The 23462-nt window shown below is 40.7% G+C and overlaps 1 protein-coding gene and 1 pseudogene across 1 annotated transcript in view; both read right to left on the reverse strand.

Moving 5' to 3' along the window:
• Positions 1-1182: 1182 nt before the first annotated feature.
• Positions 1183-23462, reverse strand: part of MAL2 (mal, T cell differentiation protein 2) — a 24537-nt gene continuing 2257 nt past the window's right edge. Inside the window, exons 2-5 of the mRNA XM_006916693.3 lie at positions 23342-23457; positions 10629-10799; positions 6177-6332; positions 1183-3422 (exon numbers count right to left, since the gene is read on the reverse strand). Of these exons, the coding sequence (XP_006916755.1) occupies positions 3351-3422; positions 6177-6332; positions 10629-10799; positions 23342-23457 (515 nt within the window). The 3' untranslated portion in view covers positions 1183-3350. The remainder of the gene's footprint in view (positions 3423-6176; positions 6333-10628; positions 10800-23341; positions 23458-23462) is intronic.
• Positions 9851-9969, reverse strand: LOC112483642 (annotated as a pseudogene).

Raw genomic sequence — 23462 nt, forward strand, 5'->3', positions numbered from 1 at the left:
CAAACGACAGAAAAAGCTGGTGATTATTTGCAACTGATGTTCTACATCCACAATGAGAAAACTCAGGGTTGCTAACAAAGGGATAAAAATAAATGTCATAGCCAGAGGGCTTATCCCATAGTTTATAAGAAGGATTCTATTATTTTTTTGCTGTGGGAGAGCAACACAGCTAAAGAGAACACTCAAAATCTGACAGGTTTACTGAACTTACAAGATAGTAGAATGTTCCACCAAGGCAAATCTGAAATATTAAATTCAGCATTCTGGTGAGGTGGTGAGGAAAGCCTTGGACTCTGAAACATGGGATGGGGATGTTTAAAGAGAGACCCAAAAGACTGTGGCTCCCCAGAATCCCCTGAACCCTTGGAGCTACATTGGTGGCTCATTCTTCCGTACTCAGAGCTAGTGCTTTCCTCCCGTGAGGCACCAGAAGGCTTCCTTCAGGATATGCCCCACCTTTCTCCTGGATGCCAGGCTGATAACTATGGTTAAGTCTCGGGATAGCCCAAGGAGGCTGCAAAAAGCAACTAGCATGTATTAGCAGGAGCCAGGTGAGTACCAATGCACTGGATTTTAAGGATGAGTGATCAAGCAAAGAATGTAAGACTGGATAAGAGATCATTTCTTGACTCCAGAGGATGGTGAATTGCCAAGGATCACAGCAGAAGGTGAGTCCTTGGGTATGACAAAAAGAGTCCTAAAAGATGACATCTACCATAAACAATTATGTTCTTAAACATTCTTTCAAAAACTTCTTTATAGGAAAAAAGGGCCACATTTTTGGATATGTAAAATCTAGGACAACTGAGGGATACACAGGTATTAGGAGCCTGGAATTTGGAGCCAGGTTGTTGGGGTTGAAATACTAGCTTTCCCACTTGTTAGGTACACGATCCTTAGAACGCTGCCAGGAATATATTAAGCATTATATAAATACTTTTTAAATAAAAGAGTATAATTGAAACTTCCTTTATAATATTACTTCCAATGACTTAGCTTTTCAACCTTCATCAAGGAAAAAAAAATTTACTGACATTTCCTGAGAGACTATCTTTAATGAAGAAATGTTTAAAGAACTCTTTTATGTATTATAAGACTAGACGTTCCGAATCTGTCAAGTTTATAACAAACCTTTAACTGAATTTCAAAGTGAGTTGTATAAAAAATAGATGACCAAAAAGATTATCAAATGAATACTTTATTAGAGTCATATAACACTTATAAAATAAATTTCTTTTCATCATGGAGTTACCAGATTTTAAAACCAACCAACACTTTCTCATTTTTACAGCTAAGGTATATAACAAAATCTTAAATGCCATAATTTTTGTTCAAGTGCTTTGTCACTCAACTCACAAATCTAGAACACGATTAATCTACAAATCTAAGTCTTCACAGTTAGATGAGTTTTAGGCTTGGTTCTTAATGATCTAGAAGCAATCCATTTACAAAAGTGCCACCAAAGCAGTTTCATGACATCATTTAATTTAATGCCACCAAGCATGAACCTGTTATACCTTGGGAATGAAAATAAAATCTCACAACTAAATCTAACAGACTAACTAAATGATTCCAACCAGAATGGACTATATATCCTTATGGCACATTTATGACTCAGTAATATACAATTCATAATACAGGTTAAAGTGTGTAGTATGGAGCTAAAATCAAAAAACAAAAACAACAAGGAAGTCGAATATTATAGAAAAGATACAACATGAGTATAAAGTCATAAGACTGATTTCCTCTTGCCACATACTGAAACATGTCTTTTATCTTTGTAATTACATCACAAGACAGACTCTTGTAAGATTCTTCTTTCTAGGGGATTATTAGATAAATAGCATTTGATCATTGAGCATTGATCATGCTACTCATTCAGCACTATTCTATGTTCCATAAAATCTAATAGCCCAACCTACACATGGCACTCTTAGGAGATGATTCAGCCGCAAAAGCAAAGGGCTGAAATATAGGACAATCAAAAGCCCTCTTTTTCCAGAGGTAGCCCTCTTGGGACAAGAGAGAAGTATCTTGCTTGGAGAGTGTGGTGGAAGCTGGGGCTGAACTTTAACTTATTCTCCCACTGAAACTATTTTGGCACCTTTCCACAACCAGAGTCTTTACAGGTGTGTTAAAATACTTTGTGTTAAAATGCTATTCAGTCAGAGACAGTTTTTACGACGGCTGCTGTTTATAACTGATTTTGTGTATCTGTCACCGATGCAGAAACAACATAAATCTCAGGGCTATTATTGAAACGTGTAAGAATTGACAACTTTAAGTTATAGTTAACACTCTAGTCAAATTATGTAAAATAATTAGAAGTAAAAAGTTAACTCTTCAGAGAGCTCTATTTGGTAAAGCCTCACATATCCATACACACATATTTGTATATTCATGCACAGGGCAAACAGCTGTATTCTGAAGCATAAATAAATCCAAAGAAAGACATAAGTAGCTAGATACCAATTTCAGTAATGGTTAATGACCTCTGAAGATCTCATTATAAGGATGCCAGATGAGAGTTTGGGGAGCCTAAGATTGATTAAGCAATTACGGTTCACTTCATAAATTACTTTTTCTTACACTAGAGATTCTGCTTGAGTTAGCTTGAGAAACTATTAGGCCCTTCAAGGGTTAGTATTTGACCATTAACATAAAAGCAATGTGATTATTGCATAAAGAGACTGTTATGTGGCTTGTCTAATTAGTTTTTTATCTTTCAGGATCAGTTCAGTAAAACACAGAACACATAAGCTTTTATACCAGAGGTCAGCAAACTATAGCCTGCTGTGTGTTTTTGTAAATAAAGTTTTATTGGGACATACCCAGACTCATTCATTTACATATTGTCTAGGGCTGCTTTCATATGGTAATAGCAAAAATGAGTAACTGACAGAGATTGCATGACCCACAGAGCCCAAAACATTTACCATGTGGGCCTTTATAGAGAAAAGAGTGCTAATCTCTGTTTTACACTAAAAGATAAGAGTTCAGTAGGAAGACCATTTGAAATGTGCTTTTTTAGGGAGTTTTAGTTACCTAGTAAAATGCAGGTTCATGTGAATTAGCAACTAAACAAAAGAGATATCCCTTTTTTATAAACCACATCTGTATGTTTTATGGATATAAAAGGAAATTTTCTTTAAAAAAAGAAAGAGAAATAAATGTAAAGGCGATTTCTCTGTTTAACATCATAATAAAATTAAAATTCTATCCATGAAATAAACCAAACTCGTACTTAGATTCTCTCTACATACTAAACCAATTACTTTGGGAATGTTGTTATATCTGGACAAAATGGTATCCAAATTGATCAGACATATAAAGCAGACAAAATAGGAGTGTTACGGTCGCCATCTTCGTAAAGCCAGACCCAAACTGCAACCATAACAAGCCGTCGTCACAAAGGCAAAAATCTAAGAAAAAAGAAACAAAAATTATCATCAGGTTTATAACATTGACTTTAAGAAAATACTAACCCCCAACGAGCTGAACCAACCTATCTGAACATACAGCGACACTTATGAAAACGGTTTCTACTCATCTTCTCTTTTGGTGATTTGTACTACTGTCTTCTTCTCTCACACCATGAACCCTTCTTTGAAAGATTCTAGCCCTAATAATCTTCTGAAACATGACCATTTGATCACACACTGGACTCCGCCGTTAAGTATCTGTGGTACCCCCAAGGTGGTAGTCAAAGGTTCATTATGAGGTGTCCACTCTTACAATGATTTTACAGTCAAGGAAAATGCAACTATCAGAACTTGAGGATGTAGCCGATTTCTGTGATGAAGGAAAGTGACTTTATCACTAACCAAGAAAACCCAGAAAAATAAATCGTCAAGTTGGCATGGGGGATAGTCCTCAGGTCTGCACTCAGTTCTGCATTACTGTTCTCATTATTCAACGAAAATTCCTTTAGCACCATCTCTGTGTACATCAGTATATCTAGTGCATAGAAACAAAAATATAGATGTTGTCTTGACCATTTGGGGGGTTTATGGTCTGCAGAAAATTACAAGACTAAGTAATTAAATATGATAAAACATTATAATTTAGTGCAGGGATCTTTTACCAGGAAACTATAGATCTGAGAAGGAACATCAGGTTCACCTACAGAACATTTCGGTGTGTAATGAGTATTCTGCTCTTCTCCCCATCCTTCTGCTGGTTGTCTCCCTGGTACACTCTAGTCTAGACATTGTCTGCTGAACGAGAATGACCACCTTTGATGTCTATTATTAGTAAACAGGGATTTTCCTCTCTCTAAGGTATATTGAAATAACAAGAAAAGTGAAAGACTCACTATAATGTCACAAATGAATGGCTCATGCTTTTAAGTGTTATTAAAACTGAGAAACTAAAGATTTACTTCTACTGGAGGGTAGGGATGAAATGGGACTGAATGTAGGACCTGAGTCAGGTTTACTAAGGCAGCTTCACTTAGGCAGACAGAGAAAAAGGAGGATAAACAGGGGAAAAGTCACAGAAGGAGGACAGCCAGAATGGAGTCATACTCCGGAGAACGTTGAAAATTGGGCTTTTAGGGATAAGGAATATTAGTGAGAAATTACTATCATCCACCACTGATCATCAGGGACTTGCGCGCCTATTATTTTTATGAAAGGAGGATGTCAGAGCCACTATAAATATGAGGCTACTTCAAGGGTCAAAGAGATGTAACAACAATCTAGCCTGCACCATCGGAAAGGAGAGGATGGAGGTGCCAAAGGAAAATCCAATAGGAATTAAAGACTAAATGGAAGAACACTTGATGGGAAAAAAGTCAATTTTACGTTCCTGAACTTTGCTTCATAATATTGCTAAAACCAGTGGTTTTCTAACTGTGATCTTTGGATCACGAGGATTCTATGAAAGTACCTCAGAGATGATGAGGTGGATAGAGGCGGTTTTATGAGAAGGAAGGATGGGCATCATTCAAGACCCTCTTCCTCCACTCCAACTAGGGCAGGTAAGCTTTTACTTTCTACATTTATTGGGTTTTAAGTAAGATTTCATTAAGCGAGACAGTTTCATTTATTATAAAAGGAAGTATAAAATCACACTCTAAACTATAAGCTTTTCAAAGCTGGAACCACGCCTCCTTCCTGTTGTAATTACATCTTTAGTCTAATTCACTGTAGACTCTCAGTGAATTTTGACAATTGTAACAGAGACCTGGGAAACTTATGATAGTAAATCTTGGAAACATCAGTCCTCTACCCTTCAAATTCCAGACTCTAGACCTGTGCTGTCCAATGTAATAGCCACACGTGGCTAAATTTAAACTTAATTTACATAAATGAATTAATGAGCAGCTACCATATTAGATAGTGTATATATGGAACATTTCTATCATTTTAGAAAGTTCTAGTGGACAGAACTGCTCCAGGCAGATCTTAATGGCTCGGTGGGGAATCCTGGGCTGCTTATATGCTATCTGTGTAAAATAGTAAAACGTCAGGATCACCAACTTGCTATGTAGTCATATTAAATATCAAGCGATTTCAGAGACTAATTTAGATTTCTGATACATTAGAACTATCTACAAAAAGAGAAATACTATGCCATTTATTCAAATTATCTGTCAATGCAAAGCAATAAACTTACTTAAGCATAAACATATAGGAGGACAAATTTTTTTTTTTAATTTCCCCATAGAACGCATTTCATCTCTACAGCACCTACTGCAACAGCTGGTATATTTCCCTCCCCCACTCACCTGGACTTTCCTCAGTGCAGGAACTGTGCCTTATTCATCTCTGTCCCCAACATCTAGCAAATTATCTGTCTCATGGTAGGCTCTTGGTAAATATTCATTGAATTAAAATGAATTACAAATAGGTATTAAGCATTAAAGAATAAGCCTCCCTCACCATGTCTGAAGTTACAAGAAGTAAAAGGCACAATTAATTGCTTTTAGAAAGTAGACTTTGCTATGCAAGGCCAAGCACTACCACCGACTGCCTGAATGTACTTCAGCTTCATCGTCCACAACACTAGGGCTAATAATGGTACTTTGCTCACAAGGATATTACAGATGCATTGCTATTATATGTTTAATGCTAATGGCTACTATTAAAGAAAACTATTGTTGCCTGAGGAATTACTTGGAGACCTTAACAGTGGCAGGGGAGTGCTGGTGGACTGCAGTCATCGACACGTACCGTAGCTGCTACGTTTATGTTATACTGGTCATCATTCAAGAGCGGCTGCATGGCCACGGTTGCATTGCAGTGAAGATCGTGCAGGGATGTGGCTGCTGCTTCCAAGAGAAAAGCTCCAAAGTAGAAGACGAACACTGTAAAATGGTAAGCAAAATCCTGGAAAAAGAGGATAGAGAGAGATGTCTGCAGTTAAAAATAATGAGATGTTTTTTCGGTTTCTTATTTCGCATGATGAAGTTGAGATTCAGGAAGATAAGAACATTTGTTTCATCTTTAACTACTTCAGCCATTTCTTTTGGCTGCTTTAGCAATGCCAAGCTATTAGAACCCAAATGAAAATCAACTGGCTCATTGTAATTGGCATAGTGGCAAACCTCCTAGAATATTGAATTTTATAATAAAGTATATCATTTCAGTTTAGATTAAGATGCCATAGATAATGAATATCTATGAATTAACATAACAAAAAAAGAATAACATATGCTGTCCTTAAAATTCAAGTAAAATAGCATCTCAATTACATCTTATAGTTATTATACAATAACTATATTACTGGAGTATATTACATAGTTATATAATACCATATATTTTATAATTAAGTATTTCATTTTTGAGCAATTATTATTTTTCCATTAGATTGTCACCCTATACATTGAAAGATACGGAAGACCTACGAAATCATAGAATTTGGTATCTCCTGACATTCTAAAAAAATAAATAATAAAATCACATAGTTGTACAACAAATATAGAAACTTTTCATATAAAATTCAACTGTTATTATATTAGATTATTTCATATGTTGCTGGCATCAATATGAAGCATAACTCTACTAAAATTCACATCACCTTACTAATATATCATCAACATATAGCTTTGTATTTTTGTTAATAGTTCCCAGATACCAGGTACTTTACATTCATTATCATTCATCCTTACAACCACCATTTATTATCTCCATTTTACAAATAAAGAATTTACAAAAATGAACTTTTGAAGGGAAGGCTAAGAACTCACATAGGTCTGCCTGGTTCCAGAATCCACTTTCTTTTTTACTACATTTTATTTTTATTTCACCATTTAAACCAACACTAGAAAGCTTGGGAAAAAATACTGAAGACATCTACCATGTATGTTAATTTAATATCATGATTGATGTATGCTAATTTAATACCACGATCAATAAAAGCTAGAAGTTATAAATATTTTATAATATTCTACAACAAATACTTCTAGAAAATTAATTCTTTGCTTTATATTCTTGCTTCCTTCATGCACAGTACACAGGCAATATTAAACTATTATCACTGGAGAAAACAATTATTTTTTGAGCAACTGATGTCTGACAATTCCAGAATACAGCAAGTAAAAATTATTACCATCTGGTGACAACACTATGATCTGCATGGCTCAAAATTTTTTCTAGCTGAAAGTGTACAAGATATAATACAAAATCTATCAAAAGCAACCATGTGATCAAAAATGACTGAGTATGTAGAAAATCTCAAAAGAAGAGAAAATAATGAGCCCTTCCTAAAGATGGCAAGCATTTAAGTAAACTCCTTGAAGGCAAGAGTTGGCTCTTTGAAAATATGTCCACCATGCAAGAAGTCTGTGCAGTGACTCCACTGTTTTGTGTGCTGTGTGTTGCTATTAACAGGTTTTCCCCAATTTAGAGTGGATTACTTCCACTGGGAAAAAAAAAATCATATAAACTTTGCAGGTGTACCTTTCATAAAGTGATTTAATTAAAGAAAAGAAATTCTTACATGCTATTGTCTGAACATCAGATGTAATGATACAATTTAGGAACCCTAATAAATTAATAAGGATATGAGTGACTCTACTCAATAACCAACAATTCGACTGAACGTAAGCAAAAAGAAAAAGGATGGTATGGACATATGTCCAATAAAACAGAAGTGACATAGAAAAAATACTTAAACATTGTTAAGGCATGTGTTTCCGCCAAATATATAGAATGCTGGGCACTGCAGGATCCTGGAGACTCGCTGCTCTGCCAGGTATTAACCCTTTAGCTGCTGGGTTATTAGGAGGTCCAGGAAGGTCCCAGAGAAGGGCCAGGGTAATGGGGGCACAGCACCTAGGAAGAGCTAGTAGTTTGGGGCAACAATTGTGTATTAACTAGCAGCAAAGTAGCAGTAGCTCTATACTGGTGTATACTGGTCAAATACCATCTTTGAGCCTGATACGAACAGAGCCCAGGGGTGCTTACCAATATTAGGGACTGACTCATTCACTCATACATATAATGGGAAAGCCAGGCATTTAGAAAGAGGAGATTAAGCATCTATCTGTAACTCAAATAGGGGCCTTTGATCTTCATCACTTGACCAATTATTAAAAATATTTTCACATCATTAATGAGAAATCAAGGCAAAAAGGTAAGAACACACTGTATCAGCAACCTAAGAAACAGAAGGACTCTCAAAAATTCATATTGCAAGCCTCAGCCTGTCTAAGGAATTATGATTATCGATCACTTACTGTGAATTAGACACAAAGCTGAGCCTTTTATAATATATTAATTCCATTATTCTTTAACAGCATCTGGTGAGGGAAGCATGATAATTACCATTTTACAGAGGAAGAAACTGAAGTTCACAGAGGTTCGATATTTTGCCCGAGGCTACAGCTATCAAGCAAACCGGACCTAACCTCAGAGCCCGTGCACGATTGTAACCGCTGGCCACACTTTCTCCTTAGCTTTCCACTGACCCATGCCAGTGGCCCCAACTGGTTCAGCACAGGCAGCCACATTCACTAGACCTGACTATTGATAACGTTTGGGAAGGCGGTTCTCCTTATGCTCTGGAAATAAGACAAGAACAAACATCTTCTGCTGACAGCTCTCCTAAAACTGCAGAATGAAACGCTACCATACTTGAAAGGGACATTTATAAAGCCTGACTAATGGCCTGATTTAAGTTTCTAACCACCAAAGCGGGATCGAAACCAAAGTAGGGTCGTCACGAACTTTGTTAAAACGCTTGGCACCATGGATTAGAATTCATGCTCCACTGGGCCATTCTGAGATAGGCCCAGAGAATGAATAACCGCAAACGTGAAAGAGGCCCCTACATTACATGGGAAAAGGGAAATCAGTCGATCCAGTTTAATGGTGTCATAATTTTAACAATTGTGTTGATTGTAAATTTGTTTCTTAAATCTTACCAATTCTTGGGAATAGGACAGAAATTAAACACGCAGGCAACATCTCATTTTATTGTGCTTTGCCTTATTGTGCTTCTCAGATACTGGATCAGTTTTTTAGGAATTGAAGGTGTGTGGTAACCCTGTGTTGAGTATCTACTAACGCTGTTTTTCTAGCTGCATTTGCTCACTTCATGCCTCTGTGTCACATGTTGGTAATTTGAAAAATGTTTCAAACTTTTTCATTATTATTTTATTTGTTATGGTGACCTATGATCAGTGATTTTTTATGTTATTATTTTAATTGTTTTAAGGTGCCACAAACTGTACCCATATAAGATGGCAAACTTAACCGATGAATATTGTGTGTTCTGCCCTATGACCTGGCTGTTTCCTCTCTCCCTCTCCTCCCCTTTCCCTGAGACGACAATATTAAAATTAAGCCAATTAATAACCCTATATTTTTTAGCAATAAAGTATTTTTAATTTTTTTTTTTTTTTTGCCTGCAGCACCTGGTCTTCCAAAATGGTCTCCTATCCAAGTACTAACCAGGCCCAACCCTACTTAGCTTCCGAGATCAGATGAGAGAGGGCGTGTACAGGGTGGCGTGGCTGTAGACTAGTATTTTTAAATTAAGGTATGTACATTTTTTTTTTTAAACACAATGCTGTTGCACACTCAACAGACTATAGTATAGTGTAAACATACCTTTTATATGCACTAGGAAACCAAAAAATTCGTGAGACTCACTTTATTGTGATATTTGCTTTTGCAGTGGTCTGGAACCAAACCTATAATACTTCCGAGGTATGCCTGAAAATATATAATATCCCCTTTTCTTTTCTGAGTATTTGGAAAGTAGAATATATAGCTACTTGTTTTTTGAAAAGAGTATATGTGACTTAATATCTAAAACAGAAATCAATGGAAAATTTCAAGATATATGTCACAGCATTCATCTAGCAAAGGCACTGTTCAATAGTTCAATAACTATAATTCAATTCATTTGTTGGAGGAAATAAACAGTCTTGGAGTAAAGGTCATCTAACTCATAAAGGAGCAACAGAAAGCTTACTCAGCGATACTAATGCTGGAATGTCACAAACCGGGACCTGGCCATCCAGCAAGATGGCCACTCAACAGCACAGCAGACCCTGCATCTGACATTTTCTCTCCAACCAGAGGTGACAGATAGAACAGGGATCAGACAGAACAGGACAGAAGGAGGTATTTATACGCTTTCCACATTCTCTTGAAAAAGACTTAAAAATTCCTTACCAGGAAGTTCCAGTTGGCATTGATCTGGGTCACCATGCCAGAGAGGAACACGCCCAGGAAGAGGAGGGAGAAGACGAACGCCGTCACGGACACGAACATGACCCATCCTTGGAGCAGAGGTAGAGGAACGTTGGAGGACGCAACCAAAATCCAGACGAGGCCCCCGAACAGCTGAGTGAAAAAAGAAAGACGGTCACAGATTTGGGCAACGGGACTGAACAGGCTGGTGCCACCGTGAGCACTGGCTCGGCTGCTCGCCAGACGCCTGCACGCGTTCCCGCGACCCCGCCCACCACCCACTCTCTGTCATCATCTGAGATGCCTTCTTCCCTCAGTGCTTCCAGTCGCAGGCCCGCTCTGACGCCCTTTCCATGTCGCCTTCACGCTGGAGTCTTGTCCTCAGACCGGGAACAGGTCCAATATCCTTTCACTATCTAAAACTATTCTCCTTCTCAGGCAACCGTTTTTATAAATTCATCCTTGGTTGCGCCTCCATCTCCTCCCCGTGGTGTTACTCTTCAAATCCCTGTACAGTGACGAGTTTATTCGTGAAGACTAGCCATCACTTTCTAACTTGTCACTTCTAACGGCCAAGTTTCAGCCCCTTTTATGACCTATCTGTACATGTGAAATTATTACTGTCTGCATATAGAGTGACAGTTGCAGCTGTTGTACACGATATTAACAATAAAATCTCCCATCATTTATTGATGCTCTTCCATGTGCTGAGCATGGGAATAGGTACTTCAGCTATTCGTGGATCTACTGTTCAGGACATACCTACTGTTCATCAGGCACTGTGCCAGGTGCTAGGGATAAATGGTAAACAAGCGACACTTGGTCTCTGCCATCACAGAGTTCACAGTTTCTTATAGGAAAAAGACAATTAAGCAAGTGATTAAAATCCACGTCATAATTTGGCAAATACTGAGTGTTGCAGGCCCACAAATGAGGGCTCTAAATCCAAATCTGAAAAGGCAGGAAATACTTTCGGGGAGTATTAACCTGTAGGACAGGGCTTGGGGAGTAGCGGGGCGAGCAGAAGCCTGCTCTGGTGGGAGCTGGGAGGGAGCCTGGCGGAGCCAGGGACCGAGCTGGAGGTCCGGAAGGTCGAGTCGAGGAGGTGGACTTCACCTGAGGGCGACAGGAGGCCACAGACCACCCTGAGCAGGGACTGGCATGATCGGGTTTGTATTGAGAATTTTCTCTGACTAGAGTGTGACGGTGGACTGGTGAGGAAAGCATGGAGGACCATATAGGAGACTGCTGCAACAACGGAGTGTAAGCTAGCCTCAGGACACCGGGTACAAAGAGACATGACAAGATGAGACGGAAATTTAAAAAATATATAGGATGGTAGCTGGGGACTTCTCAGATGTGGGACGTGACAGCAAAAAACCGGAGAAGGGAAATACCCAGATCTCTGGCTCAGGCAACTAGGAGTGAGAGCACACAGGACGAGAAAATGTTAAGGGGCGAAGACGGTAAGTTTTATAAACTTAGCATCAGTCTCTTCCATTCTACCCCTAAAGTGACACAGGGGACACATCCTTCGCCTGGCATGCCAGGCCCTTTGTGATCTAACCTGTCTTTTTCATCCTTGTCCCTTGCCACTAAGCTCCCCACATTTTACACTGTGGATTTAAAAAGAATCCACAGTCCCAATACAAAGCTCTTTCACATCTGAGCCAAGAATGTCACTCCCTCCCCATGTGTATTTGAGAAACTCCCACTTATACAGCTCGTCTTGGCGAGCACATGCTCTACAAAGTCTTTTCCTAGTTCCACTCTAGGCTCAGGAACCCCTAGTCATTTGGGCAAGCTCCTTATTTTGGATATGTTACGCTGATGAGAAACATTGTAATTGAATGCCCCTGGCTTTCAGTCCAAATGCATCATTAGACTTTCTTGGCAGCATGCTGCCTCGTATGTCTCAGCATCCAAAGCCATTTATTAATTTGCATGATAACCCTTTCTTAACTATCAGCGAGGTACTATGCTAGATTTGGAAACACAAAAACCTAAGCTATACACCTGTCTTGAAGATACCTACAGGCCAGTGGGAATCGACCCCCTCTCCCTTACTTGTCCCCTCCCACACACAAAGGTTATATCACAGAGGCATGTATATCTGGCATGAAGAAGGTTCTCGCATATTTGCTTAGTGAACAAATAAACTCCTAGTGCCCATGTGAGAACAGCTAGAGTTCCAAATATTAAAAACTAATAACCATCTGCATCTTGCATCATAAGTATCTAAATAACATCCCAATTGCACAAGCCACTGAAAGTTAAAAATACAAGTTTTAATTCAAGTTTCTAAAAAGAATGCCAGTCATACAATTCATTATTACTTTGAAAAACATTTTTTAAAAGCATAATAAATTATCACTTGCGCAATGAAAACTAAAGCACCAATCTAATAAATGTATAATTGTGGTTGTATATCTCAAGTCCTAATTTCAAATCAAAAATTAACAATCAACCCAGAAAGTTATGTGAAATAAATCTAAATCATAAATATGAATGCATATTAAAAAATTTAACCATAATCTCATTAGTAGCCATGAAGGAAACAGTGCTCCTGATAAAAATAAATTCCCTACTCTTTCATACTGTTTAATAAATATTTGAAGGTGAAAAGATCTTCAAATCTTTCCTTTTTTCTCAGCCTCTTCTTCCTGGTAGCATTTTTCTTATTCTCCCACTACAAATAACCTATGCTAATTTAAATACCATTTAAGAAATACACATCACTATTAACCATTAATTCAAGAGTCATTTACTGAGAAAGTGCAAGTATGAAAGGTAATAAAGAACAACAGGCTACTGTTTATGAGGGGCGGCTGACTCAAATAGATAAGCATAATTATGGGATATAGGGGTTACGATATCCTGACACCTCTGAAGAAGAGGCTATACGATCCCTTGGAACGAAACATAACATTTAATAAACCCAGACTGGACCTCGAATGGGCCAGCCTCAAATCTACTGCCAGCTATGACAGGCTCTGTGTGCAAGGGCTCTCAGTAAGGGAGAAAGAGACCCATTAAATCTGATTCAGGAGCAGACCGGGGAGACTGCTATAAAAAGAGCTCAACGCAATGTGCTCTGAGAGTTGGGGAGCAGGAGAGGGAGGGGCCAAGGATTGGAAGGGGCCAAGGAGGGGTCAGGGAGGGGCCAGGGAAGCGGGCTCAGCGCAGGCTTTCCCGCGGCCAGGGCTTCGACAGGGGATGCTAATGTGAAACGGTGTACACCGATCCTTCTTGTCATACTCAAAATTACGGCCCTCTCAACACCTCATGGGCTTGGAAAGAAAACTTGGTGCTTATGTGAAAAGAGAACAGATTTTCTTCCTCATCTGTGGTGTGTGCGCTGCGTGGAGGGGGCTGGTGGAGGGAGGAAGGCGTATGAATAAACATGCACAGTGCGTCCCTAGATCACGGATTCTGGGAAATCCAGATGTCAGTCCCGCTCAGCACAGCAGCTTTGGAAGACTGTCACGCGCGTGCCACTAGGGCCTTGACGCGGTTATTTCTTCCCTACTTCACGATTTCCTTTTGCCAAAAGCTGCCTATTCTCCCGAGCTCCCCAACCTCACTCCAGGCCCCCAAATTGAGCTTTTAATAACGTTATCAGTGCTCGGTATATTCACTTCATCTAATTCTGGGCGTTATTAAGCTCAGAGTGTTTACCAAGTACATCGTCATTATCGGCATCCTGTTCAGTAGACGGGACTCTGGAGGGAGTCTTGTTTTCAGCGGTGAACAGCAGAGAACAAAAATGGCTAACATCTGAGGGAGAACACTGATAAAGTGTCGCAGCAACCACCGGGTATACACATTGTGAAGGGCGGAACGCCATGCTCGCCCACGTTGTTCTCATCTTGGATCTGAATCCACATTCTGACTCCTTGTCTAAAACTGCCTTCCATCACTCTTCATGTCCAAAAAATCTGATTATGTATAAAACTCCCAAATGTATCACATTAAAAAAATTTTCCCCAGTGTGATGGAGATATAATAGAAATACAACACTATAAGTTTAAGGTGTTTAGCACATGACTTGACTTACACACATCGTGAAATAACCATCGCAGTAAGTTTAAAGTCATCATCTCATACCAAATGCATCATATTTTGAAATTTCTCTGAGGAGCTAAGTCAGGGCTCATGACTCTGAACCTCAAGCTCTAACAAAAAGACAACCTGACTTCCAGGTGATGCAAGCATTTCTAGAAGAAGCTGTCGGCCTTCCCTACAGTTATCCCGTACCTTCTGAGCTCAACTTAAGGTGTACCTGGCACACATCTGAAGTGCTCAAATACTTCTAAGTTCCAGCTATTAAGCTGGCTATACATCCCAAAAATAACTATCTCTTTTGTGGTTTACCGTATACTTCTCACTCTAGTTTGGCTTCCACAGGCCAGAAGGGCGGGACTCGGCGGAAGCCTTCCCATAAGAGAACCGTACTCATGCACACATCACGCTGAACCGAACCCTCAGAGTTGGAGTTAAAAGATGTTTTCACTAGAAACTGGGGACCGGTAAAAATAGGTGACCCCATGGGAAAACACGGCATTGAGCAAACAGCAACTCTTGCAGTTCTGGCTACAAGGATTAAAGACTTCTCAACTCGTTCCCTATTTGGATGCTTTCTTATGTCCCCAAAGGATTCCCTTTGCAAACACCCTTTTTCTTTTTCAAATGTCACTCATTTCCTAATAACCTGCTTCTAAATATGCCCTCCAACATGTTAGCTAAAAATTTTCAAATCAAGTTGACACCTTCATCTTATATACTCTTGTTATTCACTAAGTAAACAGGCCGATTCTGACTCTGACCTATTTTTCAGTGTTTAGAACGAGAAGAGGGGAAGTTACGTGAATGGGATGGTGTAAAGGACTGGTTCGACTGCCCCTGAGGAAAAATACTTTGTTACTGAGAACTTTCTGTGTTTAATATATAGCCCTCTCTTTCCAATTCTCCTACTATTTATGTATTGGGTATTTCATCGCTTTATAATGGTGAGAATCAACAAACCAGCACGCTTAGAGGGAAAAAAAAACAAACAAACAATTCTCCCAGTCTGGCTTATAGAGTTAAGTGTGATTAAGAGGGTGAAGCTAATGAGGATAATAAAAATATTGGTTAGCATTTATCAAGCTCTTATGTTTCAAGCTCTGTTCTTTATTTGTACCAATCTAATCCTCACAAACACGGAGAGATAATTACTATTATTATTCCCATTTTACAGATAAGTTAATTGGGGGTAGACAGCTATTAATAACTTGCCCTAAATTACATAGTTAATGAAAGTTAGATCTGAGATTTGAACCCAACAATTGTCTTCTAGAGCTTACGCTCTTAATATTATGATATTCTACCTGCCTCAGAGTTTAGTGTTCATTCTAGAGCAGGGTTTCTATCTTTTTTTGCCATAGATTGACTTTGTGGGAATGGGAAGAAAGGTGATTTTCTGCAATGACATCAAATTGGACAGATAAGAGCATATGCATTTTCCTCAGGACACAGTTCACAATTTGCATCGGAATCACGAAGGGGTTTGTGACCCTCCAAAAGTTCAGAACACCTTGTCGACTTGATAACCTCTCCTATTTTAACAGATGCTGATTTATTGGGTGCCTGTAAATGAAACAACACGGTTAAGGAACTGTTTAGTATGTTTGACAATTGATCCCCTAGTAAAGAGATTACCTACAATTAATTCCATTTAATATACAACTCGTATTCCAAAAGATTTATTTTTTAAACTGGGAACATACTTCATTCGACACACACAATAACTGACAGATGTGTTTACGAGGCAGCCTATAAGAGTAAATTCATTCGCAATGAGACTACAGTCAAGTGGTAACAGTACTAGAGAACACTGCTGGCTGCCTCTCCAGGCTCACCTTGGCCCCTGCCACGCTCCCTTCTCTACCACTGTTTTCTTGTGCTCCGGCCTCTGTTCCTTATCCCCTGAATACAGAGTCCATTCTGCTGGTCACGATGCCATCAAAATTTTGCTGGCCAACTAAACTCCATGTCTTCCAGAAAGATATTAAGTCCACCAGAAAGATTTCCTTGGCTAGATGCCATCCCTTGGTGCTGCCATGGCTACTGGTTCATAGCCGCTGCCAAAAAGCGGTTTAAAATTGTGGTTCACACGCAGGTGTCATCCACTGGATTGTGAAATCGGAGTGGGTGACACTGCCTTCAACATCTCTGAATGTTCAGAACCCAGGACAGTGCTTTCTACAAAAGATGCTCCATTGCATTCTCTTTGCAGCGAACGGAAACCAACCAGTGTTACGTAATGAATGATTCTGGGAGAAAATGCGCCAGCGTGCAGCTTGAAATGCCAGGAGAACACTGCTGCCTGAAGCCGAGCTCATCCCCTGGAACACGGTGGGTGTTCAAAAATAGGCGTGAATCTAGTGAAGCAAGAACATGTACTTCTCAACGCTCAAGTTATTATTGGCAACACCCGCCACTGAGTACAAGATCTCAGAAGACGAGGGCGGAAAGTTATGGGAAAGTTGGCACCTTTTGTTAGTCTCGCTCATGACACCTCATTTTTGGTCGGTTTGCCTATGCTACTGTAATAGCCACTGGAACTTTTGACCAAGGTAGTGCTTACCTTGAGCCTCACCCCACCCCCTCCTGCTCCCCTCCATCAATCCCCATCTGTCCTCTCGCCATGCTGACTTTTATCCCTACCGGTCTTGGACTAGCCCTGTGCAGGTTGGCAAGGTTTTTTCTTTTCTTTTCTTTTCTTTTCTTTTTTTTTTAAATCAGGGAAAGAAAAACAATATAAGTTTCGGAAAGCAACAAGAAATGACATCTATAGAATAGGCCTCTGTACAAAATATCCTACAGGCCTCTTCTGTATATATCATTTCTCTTTGCTTCCCAGAACTTGTATTGTTTTTCCTTCCTTGCGAGTATAAAGAATTATACTTTCTTCCTCCCCATATGACTGAAACTTCCATTCCAGTTTCTTAAATAGCTGATGCTCACCCTAAAATGGGAAGCACATACTACAGGGGAGAAATACGTTCTGGCTCCTTTTTATTCTTACTTATAATTTCCCTTGATTTTGAACATCCTCTTTTCATGTGTGTAGGTAACTTGGTTAGAAATGTTCATGCATGCCGATGCCTTGACATGAGCAAGAACGGTACAAATCACTGTCTCTTTTCTTCCTTTTCATCTTCCTCCTTTCTGAAAGCTATTATAGAAAAGTTAAGAATGTCATAGACAGTGGCTATGAAAGGACATGGCCCCTTTCATATAAAATAGGACACAGGAAATTCAGGCCAAACTACAAATTCCTAGAGAAGAATCATGACATTTTCAGGGTTGGGCAAGACTTGAGAGGGCTGCCCTGCTCCATGCCAGCCAGTTTCTCTAGAATATTTCCACGGTTTATCCTACAGAACAATCAAATAGCGTCTGCTAAGTACTGCATGTGCATGATACCGGGTACGCCAGCCTGGTCCCTGTCCTCTGTCATTACAGTCTTTTCTCTTCATCCCTATCAAAGCAGATATACCACATCCATGACTTCCGCTACCAGGTGCAACATTTCTATTGAGCTCCGCAGAACAAACCTCCTCTCCTTGACCTTTTCTTTTGGAGCTCAAGGTCAAGGTTTTCAGCAACTTGGTGAAAAGTTTTCCATATTTCAGTTCTTCATATCTCTTACCAGGCTGCTAGTCAGGGCTAACGACTGCTGAAAATAATCACTGGCAAAGTTTTAAAGACCCTTTTCACAGAGATGGAGCTATTTAACCCAGAGGCAAAGGAAAAGTCTTAGTTAGAGAATTAAAACCCTTTGAGAGAGAAACATGGATATGTTTCCCTTTTGACCACTGCAAACACACAATTTCCCTTTGCAACCAACATTTATTTTCTGGGCAAGAAAAGAAAACTCTATGCATCTGAAAATTTATTTATCTGCTAGTCCAATTAAAGTCAGTGCTTTTAGTTGAAAATAACCTGAAATCCTGTCCACAGATGCATCTGCATGCCTGCACATGCTTGCTCCATAGCCCGTCCATCATCTTTTCATTAACATTTGCTTTTCTGGCGTAATTCCTCTGAGTTACAGCTTATATTTAAGTTTGGCCTAGTATCGTTTCAGGACACGTCAAACATCATATCTTTGCTTGACTCCCTAAGCCTCAAATCTCTCTCTCTCCTTCTCTGCTTCTTTCCTTTGTCCTACTTCAGGTTCTCATCATCTCTCATCGAAACCACGGCAGTAAGCCCCTTAACTGACCTCGTTGCCTTCAATCTGTTTTATAACCAAACTTCACTATTCAAAGATTTCTAACACACAGTCTGATCAAGTTTATCTCTGTCATTCAGCAGCTCCCTATCACAGACAGAATAAATTCTACACCTTGGCCTATCATTTCTCAGCAAATGACACCTTGAACCTTACATGTCATTTTTCCTTCTTTTTCTCCCATCTTCTCTTGAGTCATGTAAAACAACAATAAAAACTAACCATTCCCAGGACCTTCATGCCATGTCTTTCCTGTCCCTGGGGTTTACACATGCCCTTGTTTCTACTTGGAATTCTCTGTCCCACTTTTTCTGTCTATTGAATGTCTACACATCATTGAAGGCTAAACTCAAATGTCACCATCCCATTAAAGCTGCCTGTGTTGGCCAGATGTACTCTACACTGTTTTCAACAGTAATTTTCATAAACCAATTTTATCACTTCAAACCCAGTACTGTAATTCTTTCTTGACTTTGTATTTCACTGTATAAGGATTTCTATTAAGCGCAGGAGCTATGTTATCTTATATCCCAATGTATAAAATAAGGCCAGATGTATATCAGGTTCTTCATTATTTGTTGAATAAATGAAAATTACTGTGGCATCCAAAACACTACAGTTAGAAGCATGTGAATAAGAATCCTAGAGTGTGTCCCATAAAATGTTAATGAATATCTCGGGAAACACAGTTTCCTAAACACTGAAACTGTGAAACACACGGAATTCAATGACCTTTTATTCTTGTTCATGTTTAATACCGTTATGTCGCTCTTTCTTGTGTATTATACAAGATAAGCTCATTGAGGACAGGGACCTAAAATATCTCTTTGAGCCCAATTACAGATGCTCCGATGTCATTTTCTTATACAGAGCTACCTGGAAAATGCTTTAGCTCTGTTTCACTTTCCATACGTACATCTTTCTTCTCTCAGTTTGTAGTTATTTGGGGGCATATCCTCTTAACCAGGTTCTAAGATCTTTGAGGTGAGGAGGGATCTAAACATCTTTGTTCGCAGGAGAACATCTTACACAGTAGGTAGACAATATGTTTCTGACAAATGACTTAGAAAACATTAATTCAGGAAATACTGAGCGATTTTAAAAATGATAATTTTAGAAGGTGATGATTTCCATCCTAAACTAAAAGGCTTCGCTTTGCAAAACTAACTTAGCATGGAAAGTATGCGCTGGTAAATATTGCTGAGTGCAAAAATGAGGGGCTGACAACTTGGGTATCTAGGAGTGGAACACACCTATTTCAGAAAAACACCCCATGCATGTGAGGCTGCCATATCCTCCACTTATGAGGCCAGTACTATAAACTGCTTTACCTGGTGCTGTTAGGTGAGCGCTAATTGTATTATCTCCCCAACAAACGGCTCACACCTGAGAGACAGGGGTACAGTAAGGGGTTTGGAATTGAATTCTTTGAGCAAAGTTACTGTTAATGTGAAAACTGAACTTGAAGGTCATGGTTTCATTAACTTAGTCAACTATTGATTGATAGCCCGGTCCATCTTTGTCAGATGCCATTTTCACCTATTAGGTTTTTACACAGCAATGGGACATAAACAGAGAAATTACAAAGACAAATGATTTTGAAAAAAAAAAAAAGGTTAAAATTAAGATATCTGGGGATATCCAGAAACATTGGAAGACACTAAAATAATTGTTCCACATAAAGGAGACCACCTAGAGTTTCGATCTCTCCTGGCGAATTCTCACGTTTAATTTGCAGGGTGCAGAGCTTCTGAAGCGGGGCTGTGGGATATTGAACACTTTGGAATCAGAAAACTAGAAGGAAATGAAGACAGCAGGAACCAAAGGTGCTTCGAAGTGTTTATTTAGCTCATAGCTGTGCATCTGCTCAGTGTGGGCATTCTAGACAGACAAGTGCCAAGGCGGCCTCCATCTCTGCTCTCTGAAAGCACACGACCCAGTATCTCCAAGTGGTGCAGAAGGATGAGCGCCAAGAAGGAGCCACAGTTTGGCTCCAGTGTGGTCTCTTGTTTCCCTAAGGTGACTAGTCTCATTGGAATATTATGTTCCTTTTAGTTTTTTAGGGGGTAGGGTGGGGAGGAGAAAGGCTGATATTCAAATGAAAGAGGTAATGGAAGCCTAAGATTTAAACCTATCGGGATGTCTGGCCATAGTGGAAAGTAAACTAAAATGGCTTTTGGAAGGAATGCTGTTCTATCTAGATGAGGGTCCTAGACGTGTTTCGGGACAAGCAGCTAGAGGAAATGAAGAAATAGGAGGAACCAATTGGATACTTCTGTGAGTCTGGGGTCCCTCCTAGGATGGGAGTGGGAGAAATTCTGGCAGAGCGAAAGAGAGAGAATTCCCATCTGCGAGAGAGGAGCTGTCTTGGGCACAGAGCCCCAGTGAAGGCTTCCCTCAGTGGTTCCCGGCCATGACTGTACATCAGAACCTCTGGGAGGCTTTGCAAACACCCAGCCGACTCTGGGTGCTTCCCTCCAGGGACTCTGCTTTAATTAGTCTGGGCTGGCAACAGTATTTTAAAAAGCTGCCCCAGTAATTAAGTATAGCAAGAGCTGAGCACTAACCACTGGGCTAAATAAATAGATTTGGGGATGGGGGAGAGGAATAAAATAACTCACTTTCCGCTCTCTTCCCTCAGAATTAGGCAGTGTTTCTGAAACCGTCACATGACCACCAGTGATTCTTGAGATGGCATTTGATTTGATGGATTAGCCTTCTTTGCATATATATACATATAGTTCCATATATGCCTATATGTATCTTCATATATCTTTACATATACACATATATATGTAAAAAGATAAGTATACATTTGAATAAATATTAGAAAAACATAATCAGCATATCATATTTGAGAATTCACAGATATTATTACTTAGGGTGAGGCTAAGGTAGGTATGGAACTTTTGAAAGTGAATATATTTCAGAGAACATTCTGTAAATTCTAGAACAAGTGGAATGTGGAGAGGCAAAAACTTCTAAAAGAGGTATGCAGAAAACGGGTGTTTGGGGAACATGAAACTAAAGGAGCCCAGAACCTATACAATCTTTCTGCCCGGGTCTTAACTGTTCTCAACGTGTCTGCAAAGCAGGGCAGCCAGCCCAGTGCCACCCACTCCCCACGCATCTCCCATGGATTCCTGCGCCGCATCCGAGGCACTCAGGTGCTTCCGAAGTGGGCTCAGACCCAAACCAGCCTCGCCTAGCTCGCAGTCACGATCTGATTACTGATGTTGTAACCTGTAACTCACTTGTCTCCTTTTTCAGATTCAAATCTAAGCTAAACTTAACTTAGAGTGCCCTGGACACCTTAGCATAATGGGGCAGAAAACCAGTGCTCACAAGGTGTTCCACCCCACAAGCACAAAACAGAAAGGAAGGCGACCCAAATCCAGGTTATGCAAACTCAAAAGGCGGGGTGAGGGGAGAGCTACGAAAAGCCCAAACCGAGCAAACAAAACCAGCCTGCAGGAAAGACACTGACATTTCACTCTATTTGTCGTTCTCAGGGCATGATGCAACCTCGGGTTGCCCAATTCATGTTTGCAAAATTCTCCCTGGTTCACAGCGAGCTTCAAAATCTTCCAACTCCATAAAATTCCTTTTAAAAAAGTTCCAGTCTCCAATCCAAGAAGCCTGCACTACAGGCCAGGTGCCCTCACCTTCCCTTAGGCCCAAGAAAGTGTGCTGAGAAAGTTCGGAGCGGTCTAGGTAAAGCAGGAAGAAAGAAGGCGCGAAGGCGGGCAGCGATGAACTTGACAGCCACATTTGTACCTTTTGCTCACCGTTCTCACTGCCACTTGATTAGAAGCTGCCAGGGGCAAGGTACATCCTTCACCTGTTCGGGTCCCGTCTCCCGAGCCCTGCTCCTCTCCCCAATCCAAAGAGCACTCATCATGGCAAAGAGGGAAAGTGCCCAGGTCTTCAGCCCTTCTCTTCTTCCTGGTACCTCCCGCTCCCGTTTTCCACATGGTGACAGCCTCCGCGCTACCACGCCACGGCCGCCCCTTAGCACTACCTAACAAAATGGCAGGCTAGCAACAGGCAAGGCCGAGAGCGCCTGCCCCGGCGCCAGCTAAGCGCGGGCCCGGGCCGACCCGACGGGGGGTCTCTGACGGCGCCCCCATACCCGAACACCCTTTTCTCAAAGTCCCCAATCCTCGGTCCCAACGGGCCGCCTGCTCGCTCTCTCGGGGCCATCTCAGTCGCCAGCAAGGGGAACAGGTGCCAGCGCGAACAGGTGCCAGGCAAGAGGGCCCGCTGCGCTGGGCACCGAGAGGGACGCAGGAAAAGGCCACGTTAAAGGGAAGGGACCTGGGGGCGCCCTAGAGGGAGACGGCGCCGGCGACGAGGATGCGGCTCCCGGTCCTGGGTCCCCGGGCGCGAGCCCCGCCGGGGCTGCCCCACTTACGATCTCCAGGCAGACGAAGGCGCCAGAGTAGGTTCGCAGGATGTCGGGGCCGACAGGCAGTGTGACCCGGGGCGCCGGGAAGGACACGGCGGGGTTCGGAGGCGGCAGGACTGGCGCTCCC

This window comes from Pteropus alecto, unplaced genomic scaffold (assembly GCF_000325575.1).
Source record: "Pteropus alecto unplaced genomic scaffold, ASM32557v1 scaffold164, whole genome shotgun sequence".
In the NCBI taxonomy this organism is placed as follows: Eukaryota; Metazoa; Chordata; class Mammalia; order Chiroptera; family Pteropodidae; genus Pteropus; species Pteropus alecto.